The sequence below is a fragment of the Narcine bancroftii genome, chromosome 4 (genome assembly GCF_036971445.1).
Source record: "Narcine bancroftii isolate sNarBan1 chromosome 4, sNarBan1.hap1, whole genome shotgun sequence".
NCBI lineage: Eukaryota > Metazoa > Chordata > Chondrichthyes > Torpediniformes > Narcinidae > Narcine > Narcine bancroftii.
The window spans coordinates 101,994,383-102,017,186 of NC_091472.1; the positions used below are offsets into that span (position 1 = coordinate 101,994,383).

Below are 22,804 nucleotides of genomic sequence, written 5' to 3' on the forward strand. Positions count from 1 at the left end.
TGTGAAGGGTAGGTCATGCCTTATGAGCAATATTGAGTTTTTGTGGAGGTAACATGAAATTGCTAAAAGGAAGGCAATAGATATGGTCTATATGGATTTTACTACGGCATTTGACAAGATCCCCCATGAGAGACTCATTCAGAAAGTCATAAGGTATGAGATCCATGGAACCCTAACTATGTAGATTAAAAATTGGCTTACATGTAGAAAGCAGGGAGTAGTAGCGTACGGAAAGTATTCTGCCTGGAGGTCAGTGACTAGTGGAGCACTGCAGAGATCTGTTCTGGGACCCCTGCATTTTGTTATTTTTTATAAATGACTTAGAATGTTTATGGATGATACAAAGGTTAGAGGAGTTTTGGATAATGCTGAGGGTTGTCGTTGGTTACAAAAGGATGGTCAGGATGCCGAGTTAGGAGGAAAAATACCAGTTGGAGTTCAAACCGGATAAGTGTGAGGTAATGCATTTTGGAAGATCAAATTTGAAGGCTGAGTACAGGGTTAATGGTCGGATTCTTAACATTATGGAGAAACGGAGGGACCTTGGAGTCCAAATCCATACATCTCTCAAGGTTACTGTGCAGATTGTTAGGATAGTTAAGAAGGCCTATGGGATGCTGGGCTTCATTAATAGGGAGGGGAATAGAGTTCAAGAGTTGAGATGTCACATTGAAACTCAACAAATCTCTGGTGAGACTTAAGAGTATTGCATTCAGTTCTCGTCATCTCATAAAGGGAGGATGTGGAAGTTATAGAGAGGTTGCAGAAGAGATTTACCAAGATATTACCTAGATTCAAAAACACTGCATATTTTTATGAAATAGTCCATCCCCTGTAAATTTGACACTCCTTTTCTACCCCAAAAAATCACATATTTTCTGTAAATCCCTTGTAAAAGTTAACCCCCCTCCCTAATTTTGGTCCCGACTGCCCTCCCATCTGAGCTCCCAGTGCCCGAACCGTGAACTCTTACATTGGCTGCCCATCTATCCAAACTCCTGAAGCCCAGACGGCAGATCCTTGCCTTGGCTGCATGCCCATCTGAGCTCCCACCACCCTGAGCACCTGCCCATCAGAGCTCCCATCCTCCTGATCGCCCACACATTTGAGATTGATGCCCCAACTGCAGATTCTTGCCCTGGCTACCCGCCTATCCAAGTTTCTGACACTCCAACTGCAGATTTGAGCTCCCAATGCCCTGACCATCAGTCCAGCCTAGATCCTGACACCCCAAGTGTGGAACCTTGCCCTTGCTGCCTCCCCCCCTCCCCCACCCTGAGCTCACAAAGCCACAATCACAGATCCTCACCCTGGCTGCCCAAGCACTGGAGCTCCCGACAGCCCACTAATGGATAATTGCCTCAGCCGCCATCCCATCCAAGGTCCTGATGCCCTGAACACGGACTTATCACCTGGTCCCAGTTATCTGAGCTCACAACACTTTGAATGACAGGTTCTTACCATGGTCAAAAGTAGTATCCGTGTAAAAGTGCCCCTCTCCCAAATTTGACCCAGAAAGTCGCTCCCCAAAACTTGACGATTGCATAAAACTTATGAGGCTAGGTAAGCAGAACTGGGACTTTTCTTTTTGGAGCAGAGAAGGATGAGAGGAGACTTTACAGAAATCTACAAGATTCTGAGAGGCATAAATAAGTTGAACAGCTAGTGCCTTTTTCTCAGGGCAGGAATAGCAAGTTCAAAGTGAAGGGAGGAAACTTTAGGGGAAACAGCAGGGGTCATTTTTTTTTCCACAGAGTTGTGGGTGCCTAGAATCCCTTGCCAGGGATGGTGGTGGAAGCTGAAACATTAAGAGAATTTAAGACAGGCACACGGATGAAAGAAAAATAGAGGGTTACGATGTAGGAAGGGTTTTGTATTTTAGTTTAGCAGGAATACTTAGGTCGGCACAACATCAAGGGCTGTAGGGCCTGTACTGTGCTGACATGTTCTTTGTTTTGAGAGACCAATTTTCTCCCTCCTCTTCTCACCCTAAGAATCAATCTTGTGAATCTTTGTCAGTTGCACACTATACTAATGTTTGAATCATTAATATAAGTAATGAAGGAACACATACAGAACCTTATGGCACCTTGTTTGCAATGAGCTTCTAAAAATGACTTTGTAGCGGTCGTGTAGCGGGCCGAGCAGGCGCACAGCACGGCAACGCAAACCGTCGCCAGCGCAGTTCTGCGGGCGAGCAAAACCGTAATATGGACGTCTGCCTACTCACCTAATGGACCACACACGAGAGATGCTGAGTGCCGAGGAACAGCATGTTGAGCTGTTGAGTCTCCTGCTGGAAGGCGCTGGACACTCACAAGACTAAATTTAAATCTGCGGGTCCCGTAGATCGACAGCAATCTCATAGTGACGTCCCAGTCCCACCTTGTCCCGTGGAGCCTGGGACATGCAGTATATAAAAGAAGCCTGAAAACCTTAAATAAATCAGTCTTGAGTTGACTAGTCTGGCGTGTGTTTTTTGTATTACTTCAGTAGCTTTACCGTAGTAGCCACTACAACTTGTTTATTTTTATGCCTTTTCATGCAATTCACTTTCCACAAAGATCTTATGCCACAGTCTTTTCCTTATTTTGCATTTTGCAGGGAAGAAACAGGTATAGAGGGACATCGTCCACTTCGTTACTTTTGTTTGTAGGATATGGACTTGTTAGCAAGGCTTGCGTTTAATGCCCAAACCTCTGGCAGTAATGAGCCATATTCTCGATTTGCTGCAATCCTCTCCATTATCTCTTGTGATTCCTGCATCCTCAGAAAAGATGTTAAAAGCAACATTATCAAGCATGATTTCCCTTTCACGAAACCATCTTGACTCCACCTAATTTTCTTGATTATCTGTGCACATCTTTATCAATGGAAGTCAGCATCTTTCTCCTTTCAATATTTTTATTAGTTTCATCATATAAATATGACAGTTACATGACAATAAAATGGAATATTAACAAATCTTATAGAATACATATGATATTGTAACCTATGTCACATTAAAAAGAAGTGGAAAAAAATTAAACTGTAGTTAGCTGCTACAAGCTATGGTTCTGCCGAGCCTATAGTGCAAAAGTTATTGCTGCATGCAGGTTAGCTCAGAAAGAACACGCTGTTCCCAGAAAGAACAACATAAACCCCAGTTGAGTGTAGTTAACACTGAGCTTTATTGGGCTCACAGCTCTGCTTTTATACTCAAGCTGAGGGGTGTGGTCAAAACTGATTGGTGCATTTACAATCCGGTTTCCTTGATAGGTCAGTTAGGCTCCTTTAGTTGTGGCCAATTGGAGGGCAGTGCTGCGGGCCTCATGCAGCCTGCTGAATCATCGCTTTGACCTTCATTTTGTGAGGCACCCTGAGGGAGCTGAGAAGGGCCGCCACAAAACTACTATTCTACTTATCTAACCCCACCCTACAGAGGCTATTGACTTAAAACATTCAGACCACTCCCGATAATAAAAAAAAGTGACCAACGGGGTCATAAACCAGAAAATAGTTAATCTTACAAATTTTGAAAATAATTGAGAAAAGAACTCCATAAAGAAGCAAAATTAAGATTAATTTCAGTACTTTTTTTGAGGAGGTAACTCATTTCAGCATCTTTCTTAAACTGTCAAATTAATTGGTCTGTCGTTCCCAATTTTATCTCACTTGCCTTTTTTCAGTTGCATTCCCAACCCTAAGCAATGTATCTGAATCCTGGTACTTTAAAACATGAAACTCTGGATGCCTGTTCCATCTGTTTTACAATGTAAGATAAAGACACTCCAATCAAGGTGGTTTGAAAGCTTTCTTTCTCTTTATTGTTCCAGTATCTCCTCCTCCCCATGATTAATTATTTTAAGGTCCTCATTCTGATTTGCACTCCTGTTCCCAGAAAGTTCTGGTGTATTCTACCATCAGGATCTCTAGAAAACAGTTGATTAATGGTTTAATTAAATTATTTTTTAACTCCCCATTGTATTTTCACTGTTTCAGGCAGTAAAAGATCTACATTTATTTTTTCAACTGGCCTGAGTTTTAGAACTTCTTGTTTTTTTAAATTCTTATTTCTATTTTTAATCTCATCCTATTTTCTCCCCTTTTTTAATTCTTTGATAATTTGTTGATGGTTCCTGACACTCTCAGGCTGATCATTTATCTTAGCAGTATTATAGAGAGCTCTTGTAACCCATAACAACTTTAGATAGGAATGGATTCATCACTTTACCTATGTAGGATGACTGAATGACAATAGAAACTTGAGGCGAAAATGGCTTCTGAACCTGTACAAAAATCAGTTTCAGCATGACATCTTTGTGTAATCTCTGACACCAACAAAAACCTTTTCCCAGGGCAGGAACAGCAAACACCAGAGGACATCTGTACAAAGTGAAGGGGGGAAAGTTTAGAGTGACTTCAGGGATAAGTTTTTGTACACAGAGAATTGTGAGTGCCTGGAGTACGTTACCAGAGCAGATAGTGGAGGCTGGAACAACAGGGGCATTTAAGAGACTCTAAGGCAGGCACATAGATGAAAGCAAAATAGAGGGTTATGAGGTGGGAGTATTTAGGTATTTGGTAGGTATTAGTTGGCACAGCATTGTGGGCTGAAGGGCCTGTACTGTGATGTTCTGTAATCTATGAACCACTTTATTTAGACCATTGGTTTTCAAACTTTTTTTTTCCATTCATATACCACCTTAAGTCATCCCTATGCCAGAAGTGGTCTGTGACTAGTAAGGAGGTATGTGAGTGGAAAGAAAAAAGTTTGAAAACCACTGTTTTAATTGTAACTTTTTGACTCATTATGTGCATGGTTTCATGGCTCCAAAGGAAATGGGCCAATAACAATTTTTCTCAAGCAAAATATTTCAATAACAATTAGGTCTAGAGCTGTGGTTCTCAACCTTTTACCTACTCACATACCACCTTAAGTCATCCCTTATTAATCATAGAGCACTTATGTCATAGGGATGACTTAAGGTGGTATGTGAGTGGAAAGAAAAAGTTTGCGAGCCACTGATTGAGACAGGCGCACCCCAGATGAGAGTGACTTGTGTTCACAGCCAAGAGGTTGCATTTCTTTAACCCAGTGGTTTTCAAATTTCCCCCAAACTCCTATTATACATTATAGACATATTTTACAAACCAGGCACCCCTGCACGTTAGATGCATGTGCATGCTATATGAGAATATTTTTACATGTTAAAAGAACAGGCACAATTAATAGTGGGAGCGGGAAAGTTGAACCAGCAGTTTATAGCGGGCATGGAAATATAATAGTGGGATTGAAAGAATGCACACAATTAATAGCGGCAATGGGAAAAAACGTGCTGGCAATTTATAGCGAGCGTGGGAAGTTATAGCGAGTGTGGGAATATAATAGCAGCATTGAAAGAACGCACACAATTTATATCAGTCATGGGAATGACCTGCTGGCATTTGTAATGAGCATGGGAATGTCATAACGAGTATGATAATGTAATAGTGGCAATGAAAGAACACACACAATTTATTGCGAACATAAGAATGTTAGAGCCAGCAATAGAATGTAATAGCAGCAATGAAAGAATGTGCACAATTTGATCTTGGGAATTTCTCTTTGTACTGAATGCCATCGTATTCCTATAGACAGGACGTTTTGGCTCAGGCACTGCACCTTATCAATGTCCTTTTTGAAAATTTTATTTAATATTTTCAAATTACATAAAAAAGATCAAGTACATATAAAGTAACTTTAACCATATCCCCTCCCCCCTTATAATATAAAAAAAATCCAAAAATCTAAAGGGAAAAAAGCCTCCTCCCAACCTCCCTCCTCCCAAAACCTTACAAAAATATATACAATATTCCCTGATTGAGTGCTAACCTTACCACAATCACTTAATTTCTATAGTCATATATTTCAAATATAAACCCCACATAATCAATAAAAATGAATATTTTTTTTACCTTGTATGTTAGTTTTTCTAAATATAAACAAAATTGCAGTTCATTGTGCCATCTATTCAAACTTAATTGTACATCATTCTTGCATTAAACAGCTATACATTCCTTGCTACTGCTAACCCTAATCTTAGAAAAGCCAAATATGGTTTTGGCATTTTTGAGTCAACAAATGGAACATTAGCATAAACCAACAAACATAACTTTGGATCCAATCGAATAACCATTTTAAACAAATCTCTCAAAAATTTTATAATCTCCTCCCAAAAATATTTAATTTTCTTACACGACCAAACTGAATGTATGAAAGTACCTTTCTGCTCCCTACATCTAAAACATAAATCTGTTATACTAAATCCATACCTCTTCAATTTCTCAGGAGTTAAATATAATTGATGCAAAAAATTATAATTAACCATACTATACCTCATATTAATTAACTTTGTAACACTATCAACACACATTTGTGACCATTCCTCCCATGCCAAAACAATATTTAAATCTTTTTTCCCATTTCTCTTTAACTCTACACATATCTACTTTTTCTATTGTTTCCTGCAACAACCTATACATATTCAAAATAAAACCTTTTTCACTTTTATCTGCAATTAATAATTCAAATTTTGTTTGACTTGGTAAATTTATTTCCTTACTATCACTCTTCTTTAAAAAAAAATGTCAAAGTTGATAATAAACAAACAAAGAATTTGATGCAATACCATATTTTTCTTGTAACCTTTTAAACGTACAAAACTTCCCTGCTTCAAAACAATCTGTAACATTAACTATTCCTTTAATTTCCCAATTTTTAAAATAAGGACTATTTAATGAAAAGGGAATTAATTTTTTCTGATATAATATCAAAATTATCCCTTTAGACCCTATAACTAAATTGTGATTATACCAAATATTCATTATATGTCGTAAAACGGGTAATTCAAATTCTTCTTACATTAAAGGATTCCATTTATTAATAAAATGCTTAATATTATCTTCCAAAATCTGATCCATCTCTATCTTTGCCCATCTAGGAGATTATTCAATATCAAATAATCTATTAATAAACTTTAACTGTACCACCTTATAATAATTATAAAAACAAGGTAATTGCAAGCCACCTAATTCATAATGCCAAGTCAGTTTTTGTAAAGAAACCCTCGATAATTTACCTTTCCATAAAAATAACCTAATAGCTTTATTTATTTCCTTTAAAAAATCTTTTTGTTGTCATACAAGGAATAGACTAAAAAAGATATTGTACTCGAGGATAAATATTCATCTTTATACAATTCACTCTTCCCATTAATGTCAATGGTAAATCTTTCCATTTATCTAAATCAATTTTAACTTTATTTAATAAAGGTATATAATTCACATTAAATAATTCATGATAATTTTTATTTACAACTACTCCTAAATATTTAATTTTATTTGACCATCTAAATTTAGTAATTTGTCTACAGTCCATATAATCTTTTTCTGTTATTGATAAAATCTCACTCTTATCCCAATTAATTTTATATCCTGATAATTTACCATACTTATTCAATAAATCCTGTAGTGACTTTAATGAAGCTTTTGGATTAGTTAAATATACTAAAACATCATCTGCAAATAAACTGATTTTATATTAATTTTCCCTCACTTTAATTCCTCTAATAACAGGGTCTTATAGAACTGCCTGAGCTAAAGGTTCAATCACCAAAGCAAATAAAGCAGGTGAAAGAGGACAACCCTGTCTTGTAGAATGAGACAAATTAAAAGATTTTGAAATATGACCATTCGTCATTACCTTTGCCCGTAGGTCCTGCATATAAAGCCCTAACCCATCCTCTAAAAAAACAGACCAAAATTGAATTTTTCCAACACTTTAAACAAAAATTTTCACTCAACACAATCAAATGCATTCTCAGCATCCAAAGAGACAACCATTAGTTGATTATTTTGTTGTTTCACCACATTAATTAATGAAATCAATTTAACTATATTATCTGCCGAATTTTAACAAAACTTACTTGATCGATGTGTACCAATTTTGGCAAGTAATTCACTAACCTATTGGCCAAAACTTTCAGCACCAATTTATAAGCAACATTTAATAATGATATCAGTCTAGAAGATGATATTTTCAAAGGAACTCTTTTTTTTGGTATAACTGTAATCTCTTGAGAAAGATTCTGTTTCAGTTGCTTGCTTCAAAATGTCTTTATATAACAGAAATAATAAATCATTAAACTCTTTATAAAACTCTACCTTAAATCCATCCTCTCCAGGAGATTTTCCATTAGGCATCAATTGCAAAGCTTCTTTCAATTCTAATTCAGTAAATAAAATAAAATTTTATTTTATTCTTTATTTTTTTTTACTTCAATTTACTTCTTAAATTCTTTACTTCAACTTCATTCAAAACTGGCAAATTTAAATTAGATAAAAATAAATCAATTTGATCTATTTCTTGATCACCCTCTGGCCTATATAAATTTTCATAAAATTTTAAAAATTCATCATTAATGTCTTCTCATTTATAAGTAGTTTCTCCATTCTTCTTAATAGCATTAATTGTCCTTGATACTTGTTCAGTTTTAAGTTGCTGTGCCAAAACTTTATGCACTCTTTCTCCCAACTCATCATAATGTTTAGACTGCAATATCATTTCCTCATATTTATGTTTGTAAATTATTATAACCCGATTTCAACTTAGATAATTGTATCTTATCGTCCTCTGTACATTTTTTATAATTTTTTTCTCCAAACTTTCAATTTTTTTTCCAAATTTGAACTTTCTAATAAATACTGTTTTTCTGTCTTTGTTGTATAGCTAATAATTTGTCCCCTCCAATATGCTTTTAAAGCATCCAACAAAGTAAATTTACTTTGAACTGAATTTTCATTCATTTGTAAATAAAAAATAATTTGATCTCTCATATACTTAATAAGTCCAGTCTCTTCAATAACATTTCATGAAACCTCCATTGATAAGTTGTCTCAGGTAATTCAGTGTGCCTAAACATCTAACTAATAGTAACGAATGATCTGACAATAATCTACTTTTATATTCTGCGAAATTAAATCTACCTTGTAAATGCGCAGAAATCAAAAATAAGTCTATTCTCAAAAAGGAATTATGTCGAGCTGAATAAAATGAATAATCTTTCTCAGTTGGATTTAATATCCTCCAAATTTTCACTAAATTTAAGTCCTTCATCATCTCAATTAGTCTTTTTGCCATCTTAGTTTTTTTAACAATTTTTGGAGATTTATCCAACAATTAAAGTCTCCTCCTACCAATAAATTCCCATTTGACTGATTCAAATTTAAAAATGCCTCTGAAATAAATGTCTGATTATCATCATTTGGTGCATAAATATTTATTAAAGTCCAACTTTCAGAAAAAATCTTACAATTAACAATCAATACTCTTCCCGCATTAGCCAAAAAAGTCTACAGCAAAAGATATTTTTTATTAACTAAAATTGCCACCCCTCTAGCTTTAGAATTAAATGAAGATGAAATTACATGTCCTACCCAATCTCTTTTCAACTTCAGATGTTCTTTTTCTGTCAAATGAGTTTTTTGCAAAAATGCAATGTCAACTTTATGATTTAAACCCTTAACATTAAAAGTTGCAAAACTTAAACTACTCATTACAACTTATATAATGGCACGCAATCTTCCACAATTAACTTGAAGAAAAAAACCCCCTTAACAAACAATAAAAAAACCCTTAACCCCTCCACCTCCAAAAACTGCAATGCAGTAAACCCCCCCACTATTAACCAGGTGTGGTTAACACCAACAGTGGCTGATGACTTCGGATTTAGCTGGAATGACATCTTTTCCCCAGCTAGAGAGCAACGGAACCCCTCAAGTACGAGATGCTTCCAGAATTTCTTCTTGTAGATCCATCAATTGTTCAACTTCCGGTTGCTTTTCAGCTTTCCCATTTCCAGCTTTGCTCAACATCACCAATAGTTTCGAAGAAAAATCCTGTATCAACTTAGAATCTGGTAAAGAGTAAACAAAAGTCAAAGCTGCCTGTGGATTTTCAAAAAATTGAGATTGATACTGCCCATAGCAAGATTTTTAAATTGTTGGGTATTTAAAAGTAGATTTATACCCTTTTTTCCATAAAACTGCTTCAGCAGTGTTGAACTCCTTCCATCTCATAACAACCGCCTGACTCAAATCTGCATTAAAAAAAACTTTACTGTTCTGAATTACCATTGGGCCATTCATATGAGCCTGTAAAACCACAGCATGTAAGATCATCTCACGAGGCACTTTCAGGTAGCCACATATTTTGTGGGAAGGCCATGTGAATGTGCAGGAGGCGCCTGCAAGGAGAGTTTGGTAACCCTCCTCTGAGAGGGATAATCCCCGCAGCACAGTGACCTGCCCAACCATCTGAATGCAGCCACCTAAAAGTGGCTGCATTCGGATGACAGCTGGCCAGTGCCTGAGAGCTCCTCTCCCAGCCTCCACACTGTCGGGTGGCTGGCGCCGGCTGTCGCCACACTGTCGGGACTGATTTTGGAAGAGGGGAGTAGGGGGCTGGCCGAAACAATGCCGGTACCTAACTCTAGCGCCTCCTTCTTCCCCGCTGGCTGCCCCAGCCCCAGTACTCATCTGCTGGCCGTTCCAGCCCCTGTACTCACCCACCGGCCATTCCAGCCTCCTTCTCCCCTGCCAGCTGCTCCAGCCTCCTCCCCTGCCAGCTGCTCCAGCCTCCTCCCCTGCCAGCTGCTCCAGCCTCCTCCCCTGCCAGCTGCTCCAGCCTCCTCCCCTGCCAGCTGCTCCAGCCTCCTCCCCTGGCTGCTGCTCCAGCCTCCTCCCCTGCCAGCTGCTCCAGCCTCCTCCCCTGCCAGCTGCTCCAGCCTCCTCCCCTGCCAGCTGCTCCAGCCTCCTCCCCTGCCAGCTGCTCCAGCCTCCTCCCCTGCCAGCTGCTCCAGCCTCCTCCCCTGGCTGCTGCTCCAGCCTCCTCCCCTGCCAGCTGCTCCAGCCTCCTCCCCTGCCAGCTGCTCCAGCCTCCTCCCCTGCCAGCTGCTCCAGCCTCCTCCCCTGCCAGCTGCTCCAGCCTCCTCCCCTGCCAGCTGCTCCAGCCTCCTCCCCTGCCAGCTGCTCCAGCCCTGTGAGTGGGGAGAGAGTGGGTCAGCAGGATCAGTGCGAGGACGTCCCGCACGGATAGCCCGTGCTGGCTGTCCCAGCTGACAGCCAGCCATCCTGAATTGACAGCCTAAGGGACAGGAGCTGGAATGTGTTCAGATGCACATCCTGGCACAGCTGTCCTTTCAGGTGGCCAATGCTGCCCTTTCAGTGCTGCCACCTAAACTGCAATTTAAAGGGCCGCTTCTGCTTCTTCAGGCACATTCTTAGCAGAGAATGGACCTGGAAAAGCCTACGGTCTTGATACCTCAAACATCTCACCAAGACAGCTCGAGGTGGTTGCCCTGGCAATGGTTTTTTTCTTATGCACAGTGAGCCCTCTCTATCTCCAAACCCTCTGGAAAATATTCTGGACCAAATATTTCAACAATCCATTCTTTAAAAAACTTTGCAGGATTTACTCCTTCAAAACCTTTTGGCAACCCCACTATTTTATATTATTTCGCCGACTTTGATTTTCTAATGAGTCCATCTTCTGTAAAAAATTCTTCTCAATCTGCCATCCAGCCACCACTCCTTCAACTTGGTCCGCTCTGTCTTCTACATTTTTAATTTTATTTTCAACTTTATCCACTGCTGTCAAGCACTTGTTAGCATCCACCTTCATTGAAGCAATCTCACCAGACAGGTCAGTTATTTTAAGTCTAATGTCAGAAAGCTGTTGGTCAACATTTTGAAAACTGGTGGAAACATAATCCATCAAATTTTCATTCTGCTTTGTTATTGTTTCTAACATGACCATCACATCAGAAGTGGGCATAGGACTCATTGTGCTGGGAGATTTATAAGGTGAAAGTAACTTTAAAGATGTAGGAGTAGCTTCTACTTTGGCTGCAGCTAATAAAAGTTGATTATCTTCTTCCTCCAGGTAATACTCTAGCTCCTCATCCACTTCTTCCTGTGATTCAGCCTCCTCCTGCACCTCTCTAGGATGGCTGCAGGTCTTTTCCCACCCAGTGTTGAGCAGTCCAATGCTGAGCAGCACCCCCTGCAGCCCTCACTCGCTCAAGGGTTTCATGCATGCGCACCGCCACACGTGTCCCGGCAGCGACCGCATAGTGCTGGTAGGCCATCCCCGGCACTCCCCCGCATACAGCACTAAAAATGCAGTTGTAAGTGACGCATTGCGTCCCCCAACTTTCCCACGTTCAGCTGTGCTACTTGACGCACTCAACGTGACGGACTCACGCATATCGCACACCTCCCGTAGTGACATTAAAGATCCGGTGGCGGCGCCATCTTGCGACACTCTACGCATAGAGGACACCGTTGCTGCAGCCAACCTCACTGAAATAGATAGCTGAGTCTTTGACTCCATCTCTAACTGATTTTGAGGCTCCAAATCTTCAGTAAGGCCAGATTTTTCAGATTCTTCCAACTTCTCGAAATGCTCTATTTTTGACTTTTAACCAGTTTCCTTCTCATATTATAAAACTCTCAAACATATATTAAGTCTTTAAATTTGGGTTCTGAACTTGCCAGCTGAGGAAAGATAGACTCTCACGTCTCCACCCTACGCCATCTTGCCATGCCCCTGTGCCCAGATCTGTCCTTGAGGGAGCAGATTAACATATCACATGCCTCTGATTTGAATTAAAATCCTGAAGCCTGTCTTCAATTGATTCCTCTCCAAAGCTTGTTCATGTGTTGTAATCGTATTCTTTCTTTTTTCTTTTCTTCGGCTTGGCTTCGCGGACGAAGATTTATGGAGGGGGTAAAAAGTCCACGTCAGCTGCAGGCTCGTTTGTGGCTGACAAGTCCGATGCGGGACAGGCAGACACGATTGCAGCGGTTGCAGGGGAAAATTGGTTGGTTGGGGTTGGGTGTTGGGTTTTTCCTCCTTTGCCTTTTGTCAGTGAGGTGGGCTCTGCGGTCTTCTTCAAAGGAGGTTGCTGCCCGCCAAACTGTGAGGCGCCAAGATGCACGGTTTGAGGCGTTATCAGCCCACTGGCGGTGGTCAATGTGGCAGGCACCAAGAGATTTCTTTAGGCAGTCCTTGTACCTTTTCTTTGGTGCACCTCTGTCACGGTGGCCAGTGGAGAGCAATCGTATATCATCTATATAATAGGCAATTGACACCTCTGGGGGAAGCTGATTGGGTGTTAATTGCAGGAGATTAACTGCAGCAGACACTGGTATGAGCTTTAATTTAAATTTAAATGCAAATTTCTTTTGTCAGTCAGAATTTAGAATATATCTGTGTGCATGTTATATGAAAATATTTTTGCACAATTTATGATATTCTGTGAGTAATGTGCATGTTATATAAGTGAAAATACAATAATCCCTAAGCAATGTTATCTGTGATTAGTAAGGGATTGCTTAAGCTGGTATGTGGGTGGAAAGGGGTGGCTGCTCTTGACCCAATTGTTATTGAAATATTTTGCTTGAGAAAAATTGTCATTGGCCCATTTCCTTTGGAGTTATGAAACTGTGCATAACAGGTCAATAAGGTCTGATTAAAACAGTGGTTTTCAAACTTTTTCTTTCTACTCACATACCACCTTTTTTTGGAAAATTTTATTTGTCATTTGCATCAATACAAACATTAACTCAATGAAAATAATTTGAACAACATAATACAAAATGATATGATACATTGTTCTATTTTCTTCCAACCTCCCTCCCCCTAACCCCCAAGAAAGAAAAAAGGGAAAGGAAAACACCTATATCAAAATATGAATCATGGTTATCATAATTAATATTTACTAACTTTTTATTAATTATTAACTGAGAGGGGCAGATAAAGTGGATGATGTGGATGCACTTTTATTCACAAAATCCATTTACAATTCCCAACTCTTATAAAAACTCCCAATCTGATTCCTTAAACTCGAATAATTTTTTTTTCTAATGGTATATAATTTTGCATTTTAGTACTGCATTTAACTATTGTTAGAAAATTCTCCATTTTCCTTATTATTGTTACACATTTCTTTGCTATTGCTATTGATATACTCAGAAATTTTTCTTGATATTTATCCAATTTCAGTTTTGTATCTGCTTCATATATATTTACAAGTAAAATTATTCTTGGATCTTTATCTTCATAATTTTTTCTAGTAATATACTCAAATCCTTCCAGAACCCTTCCACTTTTATGCAGGACCAAACCCAATGCAAAAAAAAAAGTCCATATTTCCTTATTTCCATCAGAAACACTTATCAGAATAATTGGAATTAAGTCCTTTTAATTTATATGGAATGTAATATAACTGATGTATAAAATTATATTTAACCATTTGATATCTAACATTAATCGTATTTATCATACTCTCTCGACACAATCAAGACTATATTTCCTCTTGAGTTTGTATATTCAAATCTTTTTCCCATTGTTGTTTTGATTTATATATGTCCTTTCCCCCATATAATCTTGCAACATTATATATATTATTAATAAATTTCTTAATAAATGTATCTGTAATTAAATATTCAAATTGACTTTGTTCCAGAAGTCTCAAATTAGCACCCAATTTCTCTTTTAAATATGAAATTAAATGTTTTGAGATAGATAATAAAGAATAAAAAACTAGTTTGTTCACTGATGATGTTATAGTGTATTTAACAAGACCAGAAATATTGTTGAATAAATTAAATGTAAGATGAGCAGAGTATGGATTAGTATCTGGTTATAAAATTAATGTTGATAAAAATGAAGTGATGCCTGTAGTTGACTTGGATTATACATAATATAAAAAATGACAAACTTTAAGTGGCAAAAAGCAATTAAATATTTACGAATAAAAATTGATAGAAATTTAAATAATTTATTTAAGATAAATTATTTACCGCTATTAAAAAAGATAGACAATTTAAAGAGATGGAAAGATTTGCCAGTAACTTTAATAGGATGGGTAAATTGTATTAAGATGAATATTTTTCCAAGAATACAATATTTGTTTCCATCATTCCCATTTCTGTACCGGAAATCTTTTTTCAGAATTTGAATAAAAATATACAAGAATTTATTTGGAAGGATAAAATGCCAAGAATTGCTTTGGAAAAACTAACCTGGAAATTTGAACAAGGAGGACTAAGATTGCCAAATTTTAAAAATTATTATAAAGATTTTTGTCCTCCTGTTATCAACTTGGTGAGAAAACAGCTTGGGTTCAGATTGAAATGAATACAATTGGAGAAACGATCCCAGAGCAATTTTTGTATAAGTGGAAAAGTGAATCGTTGAAAGGGAATATAGAAGTACCAAGTTTAAAGCATTTAATGAAGATATGGAACAGGAGAGGAATTAAAAATTATCAAATACCCAAAATGATGTCAAGACAAAATTAGCTTATAGCTTTCACTTTGAATAATTCTTTATTTGACAATTGGTACAGTAAAGGTATAGACTCACATACCACCTTAAGCAATTCCTTGTTAATCAGAGAGCATTTACGGCATAGGAATTGCTTAAGGTGGAATGTGAGTTTAGGGGGAAGTTTTTAAACCACTGTACTCAACTTCTATATCTCAAAGGAAAGAAATGGACCAAGGGATTCTATTCTAAGGTGTCACCCCTTTCCTCCTTTACCACCCAAATAATGTTTCCAGTGGCAAGAGTGGTGGTGATTTGAGGATGTGCATTGGTAATAATTAGCAATTGAACCCCAGGAGAAATAATCCACAATTTTGACTGCACTGCCAAAGTGGGTGGAGAAAGCACAGTTAACAAAAGGTCTCAAACTCTTTTTTTTAAATGAAAGAAACATGCAAGGCTCTGGGAAAGGCAAGGGAAAGATAGACAAACTAAATCAATTACCACTGACACAAAGGGCCAGATATTCCACATCTGTACTGTATAATGCTCTGGTTCCAATTCCTTTTGAAATAAAGTCACTGCAAATGTGAAGAGATTAACATGAAGAAAGTGAGAGTCAACAAACAGTTAATTAAGATGGCAATGTTTGTTCTTTTTGCAGCAGTAATCCCCATGCCAGCAATGCCACAGATGGTGATTTATGCCTCCTACTTCCCACTGCAGCTGTCAGAAGGGCCAATTTCTTTGCTTGGACAAATGGTAATGTCTGCATACTCACGTTTATGTTGCATGGATTTTTATTTCTTATTTGCATTCCAATGATAACTGTAATCAAGTGATCAGCTGCAAGTTACATTAAACGTAAAGATTATGATTGGGAATGTACTTTAGCAATGCTGCTTTAAGAATATGGCCCCATATCTTCTCATTTAATATATTCTCATGGAATATTTCACCTCCACCTGAGAGAAAAAGCAGTACCTTCATTATCTCATCTGAAATCTAATGTTTTTGACAGTCCACCTCTATCAGCATCGTATTGTCTCCCTTTTGAGCTATCTTTCTTAGCCCTCTGTTCACTCCCTGATCACTTCTCAGCTTCTGTATCTATCTATTACCTCTTACCCTGTGCTCCTCCTCTTTCTCCTTTCCCCATCTTTTTATTCAGGTAAGTGTAGATTTTCAATGTTGACTTTGTATAGCCATTCAATTGCATTGCATCTGCAACATCCAAACATCAAGGAGTTTGAGCAATCATAGCATTATACTTGTATCTTTGTTTTGTTTATTTTTAGAAATGTTATTTGTGTTCTTTTGCACCTTGTAGTCTGAATCCTCAGAGAAACTGCGGTACTATGGACTCTCCCACATACTCAGCCACCCAGTACTGGTGAGAAGAACAAGATCTTGTCCCATTGTGAATCCATCAGAGATTTCACAGGTTCCTCTATGGAAGATGATACGACCACGAAATCGTCCCTTTCCAATTGCTGACCCAAAAGGTATTGCACTTTCAATTTAACAATGACATAGTTGCTTTGAGATAGTTTACTTATATTGCATGAAAATATCTTCACATTGTAAGAGTTTTACCTCAAGAACTTGAAAAATAATGATCTAACATATGGCAGGAGCTTGTCTGGAAGAGCATGTGATCTTTGCAGGCAGAATGAAAGCAGCTTTGCTCTCAGAGAGGGAGGGAGTGAGAGAGAGGAGAGACACAGACTTCAGTTCCAGAGGGACAAGCTGGCAAACTTTGGAAGACTGCCGGTCAAAGGAGAAGACTGGCTGCCTGAAAGGAACTCTGTGGTGACCTGAAAGAAAGAGGATAATCTGGAAAACCCTGAAGGGGGAAAGTTTCGTCTGCAAGACTGATTAAAAAGGAATCAGGTGCAGATGTCCTGGAACAAAAGGAATCTCTCTCTGAAAACCAAAAGAACCCTCTTGAGTGGTAACCATTTCCCTGTTAAGCATCAATGCTAACTTCTGTGCACAGTTCAAGAATTGCCTGCAACCAGTGACATTGGACTGTGAACCAAAGAACTTTTCTACACTTATATAAACATTTCACACACGTGCGCTTAGAATTAGAGAGGGCCTAAGTAGGTTAAGCAAATTGATAGTAATAAGTTAAAGTTTGATTCTGTTTTCATGTGCAAAGATAATTAAAAGCAACTTTTGTTTAAGAAACCCTTTGTCGTCGTGCATATTTATTGCTGCTGGGTTTTAGGATCCTCTGGACTCCGTAACATTAGTACTTGTATTAATGGGGATATTAGACCAAATGAGAGAGGTATCTCATCTTTTAAACAGTAATTCTGAAGAAAGGAAAGGATTATTTACAACCTTCTTCATACAGACCTATATCATTACTGAATCTTCTTCTTCTTTGGCTTGGCTTCGCGGACGAAGATTTATGGAGGGGGTAAAAAGTCCACGTCAGCTGCAGGCTCGTTTGTGGCTGACAAGTCCGATGCGGGACAGGCAGACACGATTGCAGCGGTTGCAGGGGAAAATTGGTGGGTTGGGGTTGGGTGTTGGGTTTTTCCTCCTTTGCCTTTTGTCAGTGAGGTAGGCTCTGCGGTCTTCTTCAAAGGAGGTTGCTGCCCGCCAAACTGTGAGGCGCCAAGATGCACGGTTTGAGGCGATATCAGCCCACTGGCGGTTGTCAATGTGGCAGGCACCAAGAGATTTCTTTAGGCAGTCCTTGTACCTTTTCTTTGGAGCACCTCTGTCACGGTGGCCAGTGGAGAGCTCGCCATATAACACGATCTTGGGAAGGCGATGGTCCTCCATTCTGGAGACGTGACCCATCCAGCGCAGCTGGATCTTCAGCAGCGTGGACTCGATGCTGTCGACCTCTGAATAAAGGTTATAAAATTGTATCAAAATTGTTAGCTAATCTGTGAGTTGAATTTTTGCCAAAATTAATAAATATGGATCAATCTGGTTTTATTAAAGAGTGGCAGATAATATATTTAAATTTTTAAGTTTGATAAATATTGCACAAAATAGAAAGATTCCAGCTGTAATGGTTGTGTTAGATGCAGAGGAAGCATTTGATAGATTGAAATGGAATTTTTTGTTGAAAATACAATGCTTTTGGGATTCCATATACTTTTATAAATGGGATAAAAGCATTTTATGATCAGCCAAAAGCAAAAGTGATTACGAATAGACCTTTTTTGTTAGAAAGGTCTTCTAGAAAAGGTTGCCCATTGTCACATTTTTTTATTTGCATTAGCAATAGAACCATTAGCAGAAATAATTAGAATTGATAAAGAAATCAAAGGATTTGAGATAGATAATAAAGAACATAAAATTAGCTTGTTTTCAGATGATGTTATAGTATATTTAATGAGACCAGAAATATTGTTAAGTAAGATGAATATGAGATTAAAAGAATATGGATTAGTATCGGGTTATAAAGTTAATGTTGATAAAAGTGAGGTGATATCTATGGTGGATATGGATTATTCACAATGTAAAAGATTGACAAAATTTAAGTGGCAAAATGATGCAATTAAATATCTAGGAATAAAAATTAATGGAAATATAACTAATTTGTTTAAGTTAACTTTTTCACAACTATTGAAAAAGATAGAAGATCTGAGAAGATGGAAAGATTTGCTAATAATGTTAATAGGATGGATGAATTGCATCAAGATGAACATTTTTCTGAGAATACAATATTTATTTCAATCATTACCCATTTATATACCAGAATCATTTTTTTGGGGTTTGAATAAAATTATATGAGAACTCATTTGGAAAGGTAAGATGTCAAAAGTTGGTCTTGAAAAATTAACATGGAAATTTGATTAGGGCCAACTAAGATTACCAAATTTTAAAAATTATTATAAAGCAGCTCAATTAAGAATTTTGTCCTCCTGTTATCAAGTGGGTGAAAAAACAGCTTGGGTTCAGATAGAAATGAATAAAATTGAAGAAATTATCCCAGAACAAATTTTATATAAATGGAATAGTGAACTGTTTAAAGGACCAATTTTAAAACATATATTGAAAATATGGAATGGAATTCATATGGAGAGAGGGATTAAAATGATCAATTACCAAAAAATGTTAAAACAAAATCACCTTATTCCTTTTATTTGAATAATTCTTTATTTGATAGTTGGTATAGTAAAGGTATACTGAGGATAAAAGATTGTTTTTTAGATCTTTCTTTTTAACTTTTGAGCAATTAAAAGATATATATAATATATAAAATAATACATTTTTTGCACATTACCAATTAAAATCGTACATAAAAAGAAATTAGGAACTGATTTGAGACTCCTAGAACAAAGTCAATTTAAAGTCTATATATATAACATTACAAGGTAAAAAGATTTTCCAAATCAAAATTACGATGGGAGACAGATTTAAGTATACAAATTCAAGAGGAAATATGGTCAATACTGTGTCAAGAGAGAGTGTTACGAATACAGTTAATGCTAGATATCAAATGGTTCAATATAATTTTCTTCATCAATTATACTATATTCCACACAAATTAAATGGACAACTCTAATTATTCAGATAAGTGTTTTCGATGTACTAAGAAAACAGGGACTTTATTTCATTTGGTATGGTCCTGTGAAAAAGTGGAAAGGTTTTGGAATAATTAGAATGTATTACTAGGACAAATTATGAAGATACAGATACAAAAAGATCCAAGAATATTTTTACTTGGGAATATATATGAAAAAGATATAAAATTTAAATTGGATAAATATCAAGAAACTTTTTTAAGTACAGCAGTAGCGACTGAAAAGAAATATATAGTGGTAATGTGGAAAACTGAAAATGTATTATTAGGCAGATGGCATAATGAGATGCAAAATTGTATACCTGTAGAAAAAATTACATATAGTTTAAGAAATTGAGTTGAACATTTTTATAAATTTTAGAAGCTATAAAAATAATCAATGAATAGTATATATGCTAATAATATTATACATGTAGAAGTAGGTGTTCTTTTCTTTTTCTTACTTCTTTCTTTTGAGAGGGAGGGGGGTTGGGGAGAAATTTTTTTTAAAAATTTGTATAATTTTGTATGACTTACAATAATTACTCTATTATTGAATTATTCCATTTTGTATTGATACAAATGATAAATAAAATTTTCAAAAGAAAACATAAAAAAGGCCTATGAGATTCTGGGGTCATTAATGGGGGAATGAGTCCAAAAGTCAAGAGGTCATGTTGTAACTCTATAAATCTCTGATGAGACAATATTTAGAGCATTGTGTTGATTTCTGGTAACTTCATAAAAGGAAGGATGTGGAAGCTATGGAGAGGGTGCAGTGGAGATTCACCAGGATGTTTGCTAGATTGAAAAATAAGTCCTATGAACCAAGGTTAGCAGAACTTGGACTTTTCTTGTTGGATTGAAGAAGGATGAGAGGAGACTTGATGGAGGTGAACAAGATTCTGAGAGGCATAAATAAGTTGGACAGCCTGCACATTTTTCCCAGGGTAGGATTAACAAACACCAGGGGATATCTCCACAGAGTGAAGGGAGGAAAGTTTAGGGGAGACATCTGCGGTAAGATTTTTTTACACAGAGAGTTGTGGGTGCTTGGAATTCCTTGCTAGGGATGTTGATGGAGGCTGAAACATTAGGAGAATTTAAGAGACTCTTAGACAGGCACATGGATGAAAGAAAAATAGAGGGTTATGAAGTAGGAAGGGTTTAGTATTTTGGCAGGAATATATAGGTTGGCACAACCATGAGGGCTATTGGGCTTGTACTGTACTGTCATGTTCTATGTTCTATTTTTTTATGTATGATAAACGTAGAAGGATTCATATCCTATTGAAAAGATAGGCATGTGGGCAGAGGGGGTGGGAGGCTCTATCGGTTTTTTAAAAAAATGAAATCAAGGACATGGAATCATGCAAACTTCTGCAAACTGCTAGAAACTGGCAGTTTATGTCTTTGTCATTTTCAGTCATTTTAACCCCTTCAACCCAGTTAGCCTCACTTCAGTGGTTGGCAGAATTCCAGAGTCCAGTATTAAGGATTGGGTTTCAGGGTACTTGAAAGCACAAGATAAATAGGCCAAAGTCAGCATGGTTTCCTTCAGGGAAGATCTTTCCCAAGATTATTGCAACAGCTCCAATTTAACTTTTTATTTTAATACTTACATTAAATTCTGTTTTAACTAGGTTGAAGCAACTGCATGGCAAATAACTTTTCAATCTTCATTTTATTGTATAATTCAATGTCTCTTTTATAAATAGATTTCAAAAGAAACATGCTAAATCATATCTTCTGATTGACAGAGCCCAAACCTAAAAAGCCTGAAAAATACATTGAAATTGCAAGCCCATTGCTTGACTACAAGATCGACACCACCATCATGCCACCAGAAAAGTGAGTAACCATGAGTAATGAGTTATGTTGAAAAAGGTCACTATTGTGCTCATCAGGTCCATGTCACCCCACAACTTGCTCTCTTTCACATGTCTATCAACATCATTTTGATTACCATGGTCATTAAGACTATCTTAGGGGGATCATTACGAGCACATCAAGAAAGAAAGAAGCCTGTGCACTAACAGCAGCTCTTGTTTTCTTTCCTACTGTGATTAAATTATGATTCCAGGATTTGCTCAATCAGGCCATCTTGTGACCTGCCCAAATCTGTTCATTCCCTCTCTCCTCTCATCTTTTTAATCAAATTTATTTAGTTAGAATTAATTGTTCAAAATTAGACTGGGTAATGAATGATCATGGAGACTAACAGAATCAACATTATCCTGTGAGTGGAGAGACATTCGGGAGTGGTAATGGTGAGGCTGAGAGAGGATGTGTGGGTAAAGGTTGAAAACTCTAGGGTGGGGAGGATTCAGGACAATTCTTCCAATATTCATTCCATTGACATTCATTTCAATCACTTGTGACAGTGTTTTGTGCTTTCAGCACTATTGACTGGGGATGGATTTTGAGTCATCTAATTTCTGTAAAGTTATCTGTAAGTATCTCTCACAGTTTTCCACATTGGACTAAGACTCCACGATTTCAATCATTCATTTTAAGTTGGAGAGTACGAGTAGCATTTACAGTGACATTATACATCTTATTAAGGATCCACATATCAGAAAGCCTTTGTAAACACAAGTGAAGTTACTGTTTTGTGAGTTTCCATTAGGGTGGCAAATTGCAGATATTTGGAACTTTAAACCTTTTTTCCCTTGCTACAAATTGCTGCATCATACAGTATAATAATAATAATGCATCCAATTGCCATTGTTTTCCCAACAAAAGATTCTGCAATTGTTAAATGTTTCATTTTGTACACCAATACTGTTCGACCTGCAGGATAAAAATTTTTTGAAGTGATCATTTACCAAGTTCAACATGTTGGAAAAAAGAGCTTTTAAACATCATTTTAAAACCAAATATTAGTATCTGCTGTGCTCTAAATGTTCTAAATGCTT

At 37.2% G+C, this 22,804-nt stretch overlaps 1 protein-coding gene across 7 annotated transcripts in view; it reads left to right on the top strand.

The window, feature by feature from the left end:
* adgb (androglobin) overlaps window positions 1-22,804 on the top strand; it is a 308,223-nt gene that overhangs the window by 99,087 nt on the left and 186,332 nt on the right. For 6 of the 7 annotated variants that reach the window (XM_069932245.1, XM_069932246.1, XM_069932240.1 and 3 more), the window contains 3 exons: window positions 16,017-16,114; window positions 16,683-16,857; window positions 21,647-21,737. In XM_069932245.1, the coding sequence (XP_069788346.1) occupies window positions 16,017-16,114; window positions 16,683-16,857; window positions 21,647-21,737 (364 nt within the window). The remainder of the gene's footprint in view (window positions 1-16,016; window positions 16,115-16,682; window positions 16,858-21,646; window positions 21,738-22,804) is intronic. The other variant, XM_069932241.1, reaches the window with a different exon arrangement.